Source organism: Liolophura sinensis, chromosome 1, assembly GCF_032854445.1.
Source record: "Liolophura sinensis isolate JHLJ2023 chromosome 1, CUHK_Ljap_v2, whole genome shotgun sequence".
NCBI classification, from domain to species: Eukaryota; Metazoa; Mollusca; class Polyplacophora; order Chitonida; family Chitonidae; genus Liolophura; species Liolophura sinensis.
In genome coordinates, this window is record NC_088295.1 from 16,696,996 (window position 1) to 16,711,913 (window position 14,918).

Consider the following 14,918-nt stretch of genomic DNA (forward strand, 5'->3'; position numbering starts at 1 on the left):
CCTGTCTATGGAGGAAACAGGGCACAACCTTGAGGAAACCATCACTGTTCACCAAGTACCTGGCAAAACAACCGGACAGAATGTTGCAACCAAACACTAAGAGACTAATTGTCTGAGTTGAGCCCCTTAAAATAATTTTGAATTGAAAAAAGTATTGATGAAAACAAGAATTGATAAAAGAAATTGTTATATTCAGTCAGTGGTTTAGATTTAAGTGTCTGCATTTCTTCTTATAGGTACCAGTGATTGTTGTGAAAAATGTCAGGAAGGAGTTCAAAAGTCGTGGGAAAAAGAAGAAAAACAAGAAGCTTTGTGCGGGAGGAGATGAGAAGATAAAAGCCGTAGTGAGGAACTCCACTTTTGCCGTTTCAGCGGGAGAAGTGTTTGGTTTACTCGGCCCTAACGGAGCAGGAAAGACAACAACCATCAACATGATCATAGCAGAGGAAGGGCTGACCAAAGGAAAGGTACACACCTGTGCTAACAGTATGTAGAATTGCTGGAAAGAGCCATCAGAGTTTATCAGTCACTCAGTTTTGCAGAGCCTTTGTTAAATGTTTCAGATCCGAACTTGTCAAACTGTTATTGGGATGTGAATTTTGGCTTGCTTTAAGTTGGAACTTTTGAGCCCTCTCTATTTTTTTTTTTTTTTTTTTTGTCTTAAACCACATACATGTATCATGTTTAGCAGGGCGTAGGTCAATGTTTAGCAGGGCGTAGGTCGACTTGTGATCATAAGACACTGAGTACAACTCGATGCAGTCTTATGCAGCGCTTATGTCGAAAAGTTTGACAACACCTTACGATCATGATGAGATTCATTTTCGGTGCACGTAAGTTGGCTACAACTGGCAGCAACTGTGTGCAGATACTGAGGAACATGACAGTCATGTGACGTTTTCATCATGGCGGGGCCCTTGTACATGATGTGTGAATGTAATTGATATAATGTCTAATATACCCATAAGTTTTCTTTCCTTTTTTCTTTACCTTTTAAGTGTTTTTTTTTTCCTTTTTCTACCTTTTAAGTGTTTTCTTTCGAAATTTAAGGTTTCATGAAAAATTTCCTTGTCCATTTACTCCATCTTTTTACATTATTCCCCATGTTCAATGAAATTTAATAATTTGGCCAGGCTTTAAACATCTACTGAGCTCTGTGCCTTCTGAGGTACATCCTACTGCTACATTGCATACACCCTACTGCTACATTGTATACATTCTGCTGCTACATTGTATACGTTTTTCTGCCACATTGTAAACATTCTGCTGCCATGTTGTTTACATTCTGCTGCTACATTGTGTATGTTCTGCTGCTATATTGTATACATTTTTCTGCTACATTGTATACGTTTTGCTGCTACGTTGTGTGCATTCTGCTGCTACATTGTATACATTCTGCTGCCACATTGTTTACATTCTTCTGCCATGTTGTTTACTTTCTGCTGCTACATTGTGTATTCTGCTGCTATATTGTATACATTCTGCTGCTACATTGTATACGTTTTGCTGTTACATTGTGTGCATTCTGCTGCTAAATTGTATACATTCTGCTGCCACATTGTTTACGTTCTGCTGCTACACTGTATACATTCTGCTGCTATATTGTATACACTTTGCTGCTACATTGTATACATTCTGCTGCTTTAAATTATAAATCCCTCTGCTATGCAACCTGCTTTTACACATCTTTCTACTATACATTGAGCCATTATAAATCCTTCTCAGGATGGTTTCCATCCCACCATAATCCTGGCTACTGCCTACAAAGGAAATACTACATAAATAAGTACAACAAGAAAACACCAGTCAAATGTATACATACATCATGCAGCTATATATGCTACCATTATAAATCTTACTGCTATGCTTGTCTTTCCTCCACCAACACTTGGCACTAGTCTTGGAATCTTGATGGCAAACAACATAGACAATACTTGTAGGGCTGTATAAATATACTAACAATAATCAAGTTTTGGATATCACTTGACTTCGGAAGATCCACCAATGTAACCTCACCATGAGGTCACCATTTGGATGAAAATCTGCTCCACATATGGGAAAGTTCATCTTTCATTTGCCAATGTATGTCATTCAATACATGGTTTTCTACACACATGAAGTTGGATGCTGTGCCATAAGATTAAAATAATCAAGTACAGTTAAACCCCAATCAGATGAACAAATACATAGACATCCTGCTCTTCCCAATTTTGTAATTGACTTTTTTCCCACTGATTAGATCGAGGTTGCTGGATACAATGTGAGGTCCAGTTTGTCTGAGGCATTCCAAGCTCTGGGCTTCTGTCCTCAACACGATGCCTTATGGGATGTGATCACCCTACGAGAGCATTTACATTGTTACGCTGCCATACGAGGTGTGGCTCCCAAGGAAATCCCATCTACAGCCAATCAGTGAGTGCCTTCTTTTCTTTATCTATGACATGTCAAAGTAGATGTGGTGTAAAATTTGATAGTGTATAATGTCTGAGGTGTAAAGTATATTAGCATCAGAAATGTTTTCTAAATCTGCATAGGGATAAAAGGAACAGCTTAAAAAACATTCTGGCATTTTTGCTGTCTTAACTTTTTGACAAATACTGTATTTCATGAAATTAGTAACATTTATCTGAGCAAAAGTAATAAGTAGTTGATTGGAAAGGATGACACTAATGTTTATAGATTTCATGTTTGTTGACAAACATTTCAGTTAAAATGTGTGACATTGGCTTTATGTTGCAGATTTATAGAGTCCTTAAAAGTACAGGATCATGCAGACAAACATTCCAAGAAGTTGTCAGGTGGAACAAAACGAAAGGTAAAGTTACAATATAAGTATGGTTTTGTATATTTTTTTGTTGTTGTTTTTACATACCTGTAATGGGCATGGGTGCTAATATTATTGTCATTGGGTAGTTATGATTGTGGACCATTTTCTTGCAAGAGCTGTTGGCTGCAAAAATTTTCTGATCATGTCACAATAAATTATAATGGTCTTCAATATGTGCCTTGTCATACATGTATATGCTTTGTCAGTGTGTACCTACTGACAAGACTTTTTCTGTCCCATTCTTACTTATTTGCCATGTAATCATCTCTTAGCCATATCTACACATTGGTGAATTGTAGCTGTGAATTGTCATATTCATATATTTGTATCTGTTTACAACTACACAGTCTAAGATTGTTTATGGCTAAAGTTTGTATTGATGTCTTGCTTGGGATGAGTGGTATAGCAGTCTTGCATTAGTGCTTTAGTTGAAGGTAACATATAAATATGTTGTACGTCTGAACTCTTTACCACCACACTTAAGTGTGACCTCTTTGGTTCAAAAGAAACACCTTATTAAGTTAAAGCTAAAATTATAACAAAAAGTTACTATTGTCATTTGGCTTCAATTGATATCTGGTGAATAATTAAATTAGAAAAGATGAAGTCCTGATGTTGTTTTAACGTTGATTTTATAGTTGAGCTATGCCATGAGCATGCTGGGAAATCCTCGAGTAGTATTGATGGATGAACCGTCAACAGGAATGGATCCTCAGTCCAAACGATTCCTGTGGTAAGTTTAGCTTGCAGATGTGTTCAACTCGACTGAATCATGAGCATCTCGATGTTTTCCATGTTACAATACGAGTACATTCAGGAAATATCATATATTGTATATATATGTGTGTTCATGTGATTGACTGATTTTTTGAGAAAAGTATGTAGGTATATACTGAAATTCTTCAAGCATATTCTGAAGGCATATTCTGTATTGGCTGATAAAATGATACTTTTTGTGAAGCCCTGAAATTGGCCATTGCAACAACTGTAGTTTTGTCCCCAAATTTGTCTAAAAATGCACATAAATTGCACTTAAAGGTTCCCTTTCATATGCCAGAAAGTTGAGGAATTAGGGTATAGGTCTGGATTGTTGGGTCCTGGTTTACCTCTTTGCATGTCCTCTAAATAGTTGACCAGGTTCATGTATTTGTTGCTAGATAATAAAGTATGCATGGAACACTTACTTGATATGTGGTCAGTGGCTATCAGCTGATCATTTCTTCAAACCAAGATACGTGGATTGTACATTGTATACAGTGTAAAAGGCATTGTTTGGATTGTGCTGTATTATGATGAACTAGCTTAGCCTTACCACCAACATACCCTGAAATCTTTTCGCCATTGTTGTAGGGACACTATCAGCAGCAGTTTTAAGGGGAAGGACAGAGGTGCTATACTCACCACACACTACATGGAGGAGGCTGATGCTCTCTGTTCTAGGGTAGCTATTATGGTGAATGGACAGCTCCAGTAAGTACACCTCTTAAACCTGTTCAATTGGATTGCTTGTCAGGTTTTGCCCGATTTTGTCAGGTAGCCATTTTTTTAGTGTTACCGAGATCCCTCACATCATCCAAAGTAAAGCAATGGATGACCCTTTCATCACATTATTACTTTTCATTAAATTTACGATGAAAGCAATTGTGATGTCATGACATCACACAGAAAGACTGTACATTCATAGCCAATGCGTGGAACATCCGATTGACTTATTGCAATTAAACTGCTTATGATTGGTCAATTGTGTGTTCTTGATTGACAATTCGGAAAGGTATATTGGTAACTGCAGGGTTTTCATTTCAAGCTGGTAGCTGGCGGGGAGCTCCGGCAGGTATTTGTTCCCATGCCGCCAGCTACTACCATCTTATCAAGCTTTTCCACAGTAAGGTAAAGTTATAAACTGCTCTTAATTGTCATTGGGCAGCTGAGTGTCATTTCAAAGCTGGTCCTGGTCAGCTGGTGTAAGAGGTCAGTAATAGTATCGCTGACCTAGTTTATGGCAATCTGTAACCCTACCACATGCCTGTGACCTCTCTGAGCACCCTAAGGTTTGGGAAGTGTTGTACTATGTAGTAAGCAGTGCCCATTTTCGATGATGACTTGTCCTATAGCGCCTCACAGCTTCGTGGGAAACTTGAATCACATGTTTCTGACAGCCACACTGACTAAGTTTACTCCACAAACAAACACCCAACAAGAAATCATGAATCAAACATCACTTCTTCGCTTCGGCTTTGTGACCAAGGGACAAGATTTGTATGTTTTTGTATCTTTTTACAAAGTAAATGGAATGACCGATAGAAATGAATTTTGGATATCTACCTGAACACAAGGTTCTGGTATTTACATACAGGTCTTCATGTACAACAGTGCATGTATGTAAACTCAAAATAATGCACTCAAGAGACCGATTTCTCACTATGTGCATTTCAGACTCTGATTGAAAACCAGTTTTAAATGTTATTGTTGACTTTTATCTGTCTTGTTTGCAGATTTTTTTATTCCAAGGATTAAAAATTTAGGCGTTAAAATTTTGAAAAACATTTGACAGTTTACTAGTATGTGGTTTACCTTTAAAGTTTACAATAATAGAAACGCAAAAAAAAAAGAAAAAGAAAACAGTACACTTCGTAATATGTTCAGCCTGTGTAATTTGTTTATCTGTCAAATTATGGGAATCTGACTTGCCTTTATTTTAGGGACTAGTGGTGAGTTGAGCATGTAGGAAATCAAATACATGGCCTGGTAGGGCTTACATTACAACTTTCCGCTTCACTTTATCAGTAATGCATTTAAACAAACTATTTTGTTTTTAAAATATGTACATAAATAAGTTACCAGTACACTTAACAACTTACGTGCACATGAACTGTGCTTAAATCTGTACTCAGCTTGTAATACATTTCAGGTACATAAGTAGTGAAGAGTAACATATATAATCTCTGGTGACAAATCAGATAAGGCCTGGACTTTATTGGTCTCCTTTTTTGGGCTTTGGCTTGCCACACTTATTTAGAAAACAGATAACATTAACAGGGCCTGTTAGTTACCTGCAGAGTTTAAAGGCCTACCTCTGTATTGTACATGTTTAACACATATCTGTATTATTTGATATCTGGATTAGGATAAGTCAGTGATCTTAGTCTGAAATCATTGCTGATTCATACGAGATATAGATATGAAGTCTCAGTCTGCATCTTCCGTTTCTGAAAGTGATTTTGATTTGGACCTGTTTTTGTGATTTAAGATACTGTAGTCTTACAGTTGGACAGAAATAACTGATATGTCATGACTGAAATGTTTTATGAGAAAGTGTTCATTGTTTTCATTGTTCATTTGGTGCTTACAGTATTGTATATACTCACATGCTTGCACTTAAGTTGGAACTTTTGAATAGCTGAAATGTGATGGCTGCATTTACTGCAAAGACACAGTTTCCAGCTGTTAATTATTGATGACTCCAGTGTCAGCACATAAGAGCTGGACATGTGCATGTATACTGTTAATGAGGAAGAAAAAAACACACACACATTAGTAAAAGTGATGTTTACTATGTCTGAAACTTTCTTATGTGCTCATTTACTAATTAGAATTGTGTATATACATGTAGCCTCTAAAATAAATTCAGATAGCCTCTCATTTACACTCCAAGAGCTTCCAGGGAACTAGGCGGCCCCTAGACCCCAACCAATGATGGATCATCAAACATCCGCCTACCTTTGGGCAGCAGTATGCTACTTCAAAACAAAATGAACACCCTGTAACTGTTATAAAGGTTTTCAGTTACTTGTTGCTTCATCATGGAGTCCATGATAACTATTTCTACCAATTCATTTTGTCATTAAGCTTAACATTGATGTTGTGGTTTATAGCTTAGGAAGAAACTGTATTTCTAGTTATCTGTTGCCAACCTTACAAAAGCACAGTGCAAGTAATAATCTCTTTAGTGTATGAGGTGATATTTTCATTCAGAAGTATTATCTATTCTATAGCTGCCTCAATGGCCGAGGTGGTTCGCTCGCCAGAGAGGCGCAATGACCCAGGAACCTCTCACTAATGCGGTGGCTGTGAAATCATGCTGGCTTCCTCTCCGATCATATGTGGGAAGGACTTTCATCAACCTGTTGATGGTTGCGAGTTTTCCCCAGGCCCAGCCCGGTTTCCTCCCACCATAATGCTGGCCACCGTCATATAAGTGAAATGTTCTTGAGTATGGCGTAAAACACCAATCAAATAAATAAATAAATACATATTGTAATTATAAATAAAGGTTTTTCATAATAACCAGCTTTTTCATCAAGTTGTATACTGTTGTTTGGGAGGTGCATGTACATTCTATGATATTGAGCATTTGTTCTTTAATAGGTGTCTTGGACCAACTCAGCATCTGAAAGACAAGTTTGGCAGTGGCTATGTATTAGAGGTCAAGGTCAAATCAGGGGGTCAGGCAACATCTGGAGCAGGGGATGGAGGAACAAATACACAGGTCACAGCTGATGAAAGATTGCTTCAGTTTGAGGAATATGTGAAGAAATTGTTCCCTGACTCAGTCTGTGTTGAGAAGTTTGGTGAGAGAGCTCAGTTTAAAATCCCAAATGCAAACATTGTTTCATTGGGCCAAACATTTTCAGCTCTTGAAGAAGGTGAGTTGACTTTAGTGTAATATTGTGGAGATGGTGAAGTTTGCTGACAGATTAACATCTTGTTAAGTTAGTACTAAGATTGCCAAGCTTATGGCAAGCCATGATTTACCCACAAAAAGTTAACCAGTTTTCATGAAACTATATGGAAAGTGAAATTATGAGTCAAGAAGGTGGCAGTTAGTTTTGAGGGAGACTGCAAGAAACCTTTTTTATTATAGAATTTCTGAAATAATTTAAGATCAGAATGAAAGCATGTTTTATTTTCAAATTGCAATTGTTTAAGACAGTAACGTCTAATTATACTGGGTGTTAGACATCCATCACCTGAATGCCCTCTCCCCCATCACTCTGGCAATAGACATAACGGACAGATCAGAGTGTCAGAATCAAGTATGTTATTATACAGGGCAATACATCAAGCAAAGGTATCTGTGAAAACTGTCATTATGTACAATCAATGGAACTAATAGGAGTGTGTATGAGGATAGAATCTGACATACATGTACAGTATGTAGTTCAGTGGCCATAAAGCATTGCTCTTGTCACACCTGCTTAATAGGTCTTTAACCAGTGAGGCAGCATGTTCAGAAATTCCTTCTGGTTCGTCTAAAACTTTTAGTCAAGACTTGTCTGGTACCTGGTGAAGGGAAATAGTGCCTATGATTTGAGGCTTCTTGTCATCTGCAAAATTGGTTATGACCCACAAATAAGTCCCAGCACCAGTGTACCAATTAGCCTAGGTGACCTACATGCATGTGCCTCGCGTGAGCATGCTCCAGCCCTGTCATGGGACAAATGACATGGGACAAAATTTGGCAGCAAAGACCATTGGTCAGGCTTGCCATGTTAGGTAGTCATCAAAATATGCACTGATATGTGTAAGACAAAGTCCTGCCCTGACTTGCCATGTTAGGTAGTTCCCCCAAAATATCCACTGGTTTGTGTAAGACAAAGTCCTTTCCTGACCTGTCATGTTAGGTAGTTCCCCAAAAATATCCACTGTCCTTTCCTGACCTGTCATGTTAGGTAGTTCCCCCAAAATATCCACTGATTTGTGTATGACAAAGTCCTGCCCTGACCTGTCATGTTAGGTAGTTCCCGAAATATGCACTGGTTTGTGTGAGACAAAGGTTTGATCTCAGTATGTATTATTGTGTTGGTTTCAGCTAAAGTCCTGTACAATGTGGCAGAATACAGCTTTAGTCAGTCTACACTGGAACAGGTAAACACATGACATTTTTTGTCATTTGATCGCCATTTCAACTTAGCATGCTCTCCAGTTGTTAATTCAACTTAGGCAATATTTTTCCTCTGGTTATAGGAAATATAGTCCACACTGTTTTAGCTTAGATTTTTATTATTTCAAAGACATTAATTTATTTAATTTTTAATTAATTAATTGCCATACTTAACTTGGACATACCCTAGTTCTTCAACCTATTCAACCACCTGTGCAAGCAATATTTTAAAACATTCTGAGAGAATGAGGACTTTGAGATGTGGAAATAGTATGTACATTGTCATCTTTATTGACACAAACAAATCATTTTCATAATAGTTGTATGCATCATTACCACTGAAAAATTGCTTTAGAGGTTGAAAAGGTTGAAGATTTACAGTATGACTGTTTTGCTTGTTATATTATAATCTTGCTTAGATTAGCTTAAAATGGAATACCAACAGCGTTAGAATGATTTAGTAGTTTCTGATATGGAGTATTTCAATTTTAAATCTACCTTTGCTCCACTTATGTATATATCCTAAAGTGAATGGTTTGTTTAGGACTGTTACCTGGATTAGCACCTGGGGCAATCCCACAAAGTCATTTCGGACTCCTAACGTGATGCAAGCGCGTGTTTTTCTACCCTGGAAACCAAAATTTGGACCATTTCATCAATGTTTTCTCGATACAAATGTGTAAACGTCAACTTCCATTACCAAATACTAAAGAGAGTAAAGATAATTTAAAGGTTTTAACTTGAGTCAGAAACAGTTTGTGGAATCAGCCCCAGTGGTTTAGGAAAATAATATAAACTGACTGGTCAAAGCTGATATGAGGATAATAGCGGTTTACTCATAGTTCTTGTGGTTAACATTGGTAATGTATTACTTTAGAGTCTAAATGACAGTGACCATAATTAACTGTGCATCATACATTTGTGGCAGGTATTCCTGATGTTTGCTAAGCAGCAGCTAGAAGAGGGCATGGACCAGCCAGAACACCAGCAAGGTTTGAACCCTGCATTTGACAACATCCAGGTGTGACAGATCTGACGTCTGGATTACGTGGAGATAACACACTTTACAAATGTATAAGTGCATGCAGGTGGGGCAGATTTTTACATGAAACAGTTACAGGTGGCGGGAATGCACATGTGCTACAGATATCCAGTATGTGTCACATATCTGATGTGGAACTCACATCAGTGACATATTGCAAAGGTGTACAAGTGCTACAGATATTTGTATGTCCCAGATCTACTGTAAAAACACCCATCACTTAACAGCGGTAATGATGTACAAGTTCTACAGGTATCCAGATGTAATCTCACATATGTAATGTGGGGCACCAATAAGCAACCGATGGCAAAGATGTACAAGTGCTACAGATATCTAGATCTCACAGATGTAATGTGGGACACCCAATAAGTAGTAGATGGCAAAGATGTACAAGTGCCACAGATATCCAGATCTCACAGATGTAATGTGAGACACCAATAAGTAACAAATGGTAAAGATGTACAAGTGCTACAGATATCCAGATCTTACAGATGCAATGTGGGGCAGTAGTGAGCAACAGATGGCAAAGATGTACAAGTGCTACAGATATCCAGATCTCACAGATGTAATGTGGGCCACCAATAAGTAACAGTTGGCTATAGATATCCAGGTATTAAAAGATGTGTTCAGCATACAGGATCTATATACAGGTATTGTACAGTTGATAATGTTGATAATGACAGTTTATAGTAAAGGTATAGGTTATAATATATTTATAATATAGCTGATATGGGATGTATCAAGAAAAACATTGTTTGTTTTTTTTATATATATTGTTTTCAGATATTTAAGAAAAACAATAAAAATGCTCATGACTTGTTTTTGTTCCGATCCTTTAGGTAATACAAGTCAAGGTCATTTTCAGGAAGTTACTTTAAGGTTTCTGAGAATAGAGAAATCCTACATTGTATATTTACTTTGTGGGTTCAGCATTTGGAAGAACTTGCCTGGTGAGATCAGTGCCTGAAAACTAATTATTGCTGTTCTATTTATATTTTTATGCTGACTTCAGACCAAGGTTAAGACATGCAGAATGTGTTTTCACGATTATGTATTATTGCCATCCAAAATCACTTTCATGTAGACGAGAATTTGCGACTTACCTCAGTAAAGCTTAAACAAATTTACTTTATTTATTTCATTGGTATTTTATGACTTAATCAAGAGTATTAACAAATTTACTTTAAACTTGTCCAGTTCAGTCTTTAGAGAGGAAGGATTGGTCTTATAGCTTTATTCCATAGTGAATGACCTTCAACATATTACTGGTGCTGCCATTTGCCATTTACCTGGGTTATGTATTATGTGTGCAATGTCATGGGAAAGATTTTGACTCCAAACACATTCATTCCTTTTATCTGCATGGAAGGGGCACTGGTTTTACTTTTTGTCCATGTGTGACCTCCAACGACCTCCTTTGTATATTCATAGAGGGGTAAACTATATGTTTTGTTGATCCAATTCCACAAAGCGATGGTAAGGGAAGTGTGTACCTACAGTCCCATGGCAACACGTGTCTTTTAACGTGCAGTCAGTCACATGTACAGTCTTTAACAGTCAAACTCCATGGTCATATTTTGGAAGAGGGAGCTGTTTGTTTTATCTCTGTAAAAACAAACAGGTTTACATGATGCAGCAGAGATTTTTACATATTATGTTATTGTAAAGATAATTTACAGTGTTATAATGTCTTGATTGTTAAAATTTATGATTCAACTTACATTGTCTTTCATCCTACAATTATGGCACTATAAGGTGTTTTTTGTATGTATATGTTTGCACTAGAAAGGTTATGCTTAATGTATGATATACAATATATGCAGTGCGTTGTCAGAAGCTTACATCTTGCATTGTGAAAAGCTAGAAGAAATCTCTGACTAATGTGAAAATGGATTTTTTGCAATGCTACATTGGCGAGTTGTACTCATTTCATGAAAAATTCATGTTCCACCATTATATAGAAAATAGGCAGAAAAAATGTCTGTAATGTGTGCCGCTCTTTAGCCTATTTGTGATTTTCTCTCAGTTTACCAAGTAACATATATTAATTGTCTTTCTTTGTTTATAGATGTAAAACAGTCTGTGCAGTCAATGATATTAATAAATAACTTGTAAGTTCCTTCTTGTTAATACCATTCTCAATTACTGCCTTTATCAAACGCTCCTAATTACATTACTGTAAATAATGGCTTACAATAGTTTCATAGGTTTTGCATCTTTTATGTACCAATCATTATAATGGAGCTATGTCATGACATATTGATTTGACATTGTTTGATAGTCATTTATTACACATTTGTTGACAAAAAGTGGCCAGTACACTGTGATGTGAGGTTTTATAGTGTCAGTCTCATTTACACACATTTATGGTATCATGTGAGCACACCAACTTGGCTTTGGTATTTGATTTATATGGTAAATTTTGCAGAGATAATTCTCCAGGGCTGACTGAAATCTGATATGTCTGAATGGATGAGGAGTATGAGTAACTGTAACCTGTTTAGAGCTATGAAATATGCAGTGGTGTGGGTTTAGAAGGACACTGTTGTCAAAACCTGTCCAGCATGCGTTTTGGAGGGGGTGTGGACTTCAATGCTTGAATTAATTTAACATTTTGAAATTTGAATTTGAAAATAACATGTATGTCTCTTCTGACATCTGCATGTGGCATCCGTTGATAAATTGTCCTGTCATGTCTTGTTGTATGTATAGACAGGTAATTCATGAGTTTTACATTAATTGTTTTTATCTGTAAGTAGTTTACCAGTTACCTTGTTTTGATAGATGGTTGTTAATATTTTTTGTTATTATTAATGGATATGATATATGATATATTATTATATATTTACTGTTATTGTATTATATGTATGTAGTTTAATTCTTAAATCAATTTTATCTCACTACACTGGTATTTGTATGTTTTTGACACCTAAATGTAATTATAAAGGAATCCGTAGAAACAAGGCAAACTGGAGAAAACAAATGACAAATGCTCAGGCTTTAATTATCAGTACCAGAACAACACAAAATTTGCCCGAGACATTGTTGGCAAGGAGTTCAGTATCTTTGGAAATTTACTTTAGATGAACATTTCCAATCACTAGATCTCGCAAGGTGCGGGTTCAGTCGCCACGGTGGGCTGTAAGCAGTTGACGAAGCTCATGTGACCATTTGCGCAGTCTGTTTTCCACAGACCTCTTGTTTTCCACCTCTATGGTGTGAATATCTGTAGGAAAAAAAAGTAATCACCATTAACTTGCTAGAGATCGGTTGTTTACCCCAAGTAGCAGTCTTATATTCTCCACTCATAAATGTGAAAAGTAAAAAAATACTTAAGTGAGGCATTAGTAACAATGACATTGATAAATAATTTGTAAGTTTAGATTGTAAGTTTGTACATATAGTCAAACATTTATGCAGTTTTTAATGATACACTGGATATATTCAGAACACAGATGTTAGAATAATAAGTGCATACGTTTGAAAGTAATAGATGCATGAACAAAACGGATGGTTATTGCAAAAATTAATAAAAACACAGTTAGCAAATAGTTTTTGGGAATGTGCTGGGTAATGGAGTTTTGCATTCATTTCAGTGCAATCAGTTACCATGACTTTTTCTATGTGAAAGTTTTATGAAATGATGTGACCTATAATGCAGATCCATGCATTCAGGAAAAAGTTACAAGTGAATCATGGGGCCACCTGGCTGATGTGGTTACCAGATGCAGATGCAGGAGCCTCTCACCAATGTGGTTTCTGTGAGTTCAAGTCCAGCCCATGCTGGCTTTCTCTCCTGCCATACATGGGAAGGTCTTTCAGCAACCTGTGGATGGTCGCGAGTTCCCCCCAGGCTTTGCCGGGTTTCCTTCCACCATATTACTGGCCGTCGTCGTAGAAGTGAAATATTCTTGAGTAAGGCGTAAAACATCAATCCAGTCAGTAAAGTCAAGCAAGTGAGTCATTTTTTCGTTATTCACTTTGTCTTTCAGATGAGGAAATAATGTAAGCAGGTAAGATACTAGATGTTGTAACTCTAAGCTGTAAATGTATATGCTTCCTTTTGTTCTTCCCGTACCCTATTCAAAGATCCGGTGCTGTAGAGTATTTGTTCCCGTATTCCAAGGATCTCTGAATATATAATATGTATACATGTAACTAATGATATCCACTTAGAACTTTCGACTGAAAAGCCTAGTGTATCAGTGACTTTGTTTTAATTTTTAACCACTGAGTCGTCAGAGCCCTATTGTACCAGATTAAAGAATTCACCACATGTGGTTAGTACCCTAATTCCTCAACCTTTTCACTGTGAAGAGCAACTTTCAGTGCAATTTATACACATTTTTAATTTTATATTGGAGACAAAACTACATTGGTTGGACATTGGTTGGCCAGTTTCAGGGCTTCACAAAAAGTATAATTTTATTAGTCATCACAGAATGCCTTTAGAATGTGTATCTGAGAAACAACTTGGAACAGTTGATTCTCCATCTGCGTCGATTCTTTTTCAGGAATCTTTTCAGAGTTTTTTCTCATACATAAACGTGTATGTAGTAATGTAACAACTATCGATAGCGAGGCTATTAACTGAAACAACTCCAGTTGGCTTACTGCCGTTAGTAATGAGAAGATAGGTTGTATTTCTTTCACACTGTGATAGCCACGGATTTGTTACTGTTTTTGTTGTTAGTCTGTTGTTACATACAGATTGTGTGCGAGTTTTGAAAACAATTCTTGAAAAATAATCACATGGTCAGACAAAAGCGTGATGTCACAGCAAACATTTAAGCTTGAATAAACACCTTGCAATCGTGAAATTGTTGAAGAATTACAGTATGTCCATTTCAAAATGTGTTTGTATATTTTACGCTCAATTCAGGTGGGTGGATCACCTTAGTTAGATTAATATAGACCAGATTGAGTCTGTCCTAAACCCGTCATATCATAGCAAGTGACAAGGAGTTTTTTAGTCTAGATTCATGGTGATGACGGCCAGAAATGTTTCCTTCTGTAACCTTGTGCACGGAACCACTGAATAGGCTATGAGCACCACGCGGTTCAGGATATGAGGATTTGGGTTTTTTTGAAAATCAATTTAAGTTATTCAAGAATAGGAAAAGTTTTTAATATTCAGAACGTTTCATATACCATCTGTTATATTTATT

At 36.8% G+C, this 14,918-nt stretch overlaps 1 protein-coding gene across 1 annotated transcript in view; it reads left to right on the forward strand.

The window, feature by feature from the left end:
- Nucleotides 1-11,244, forward strand: part of LOC135469449 (cholesterol transporter ABCA5-like) — a 40,910-nt gene extending 29,666 nt beyond the window's left edge. Inside the window, exons 25-32 of the mRNA XM_064748051.1 lie at nt 237-467; nt 2,240-2,412; nt 2,740-2,815; nt 3,466-3,560; nt 4,178-4,297; nt 7,193-7,470; nt 8,637-8,692; nt 9,637-11,244. Of these exons, the coding sequence (XP_064604121.1) occupies nt 237-467; nt 2,240-2,412; nt 2,740-2,815; nt 3,466-3,560; nt 4,178-4,297; nt 7,193-7,470; nt 8,637-8,692; nt 9,637-9,735 (1,128 nt within the window). The 3' untranslated portion in view covers nt 9,736-11,244. The remainder of the gene's footprint in view (nt 1-236; nt 468-2,239; nt 2,413-2,739; nt 2,816-3,465; nt 3,561-4,177; nt 4,298-7,192; nt 7,471-8,636; nt 8,693-9,636) is intronic.
- Nucleotides 11,245-14,918: the final 3,674 nt, after the last annotated feature.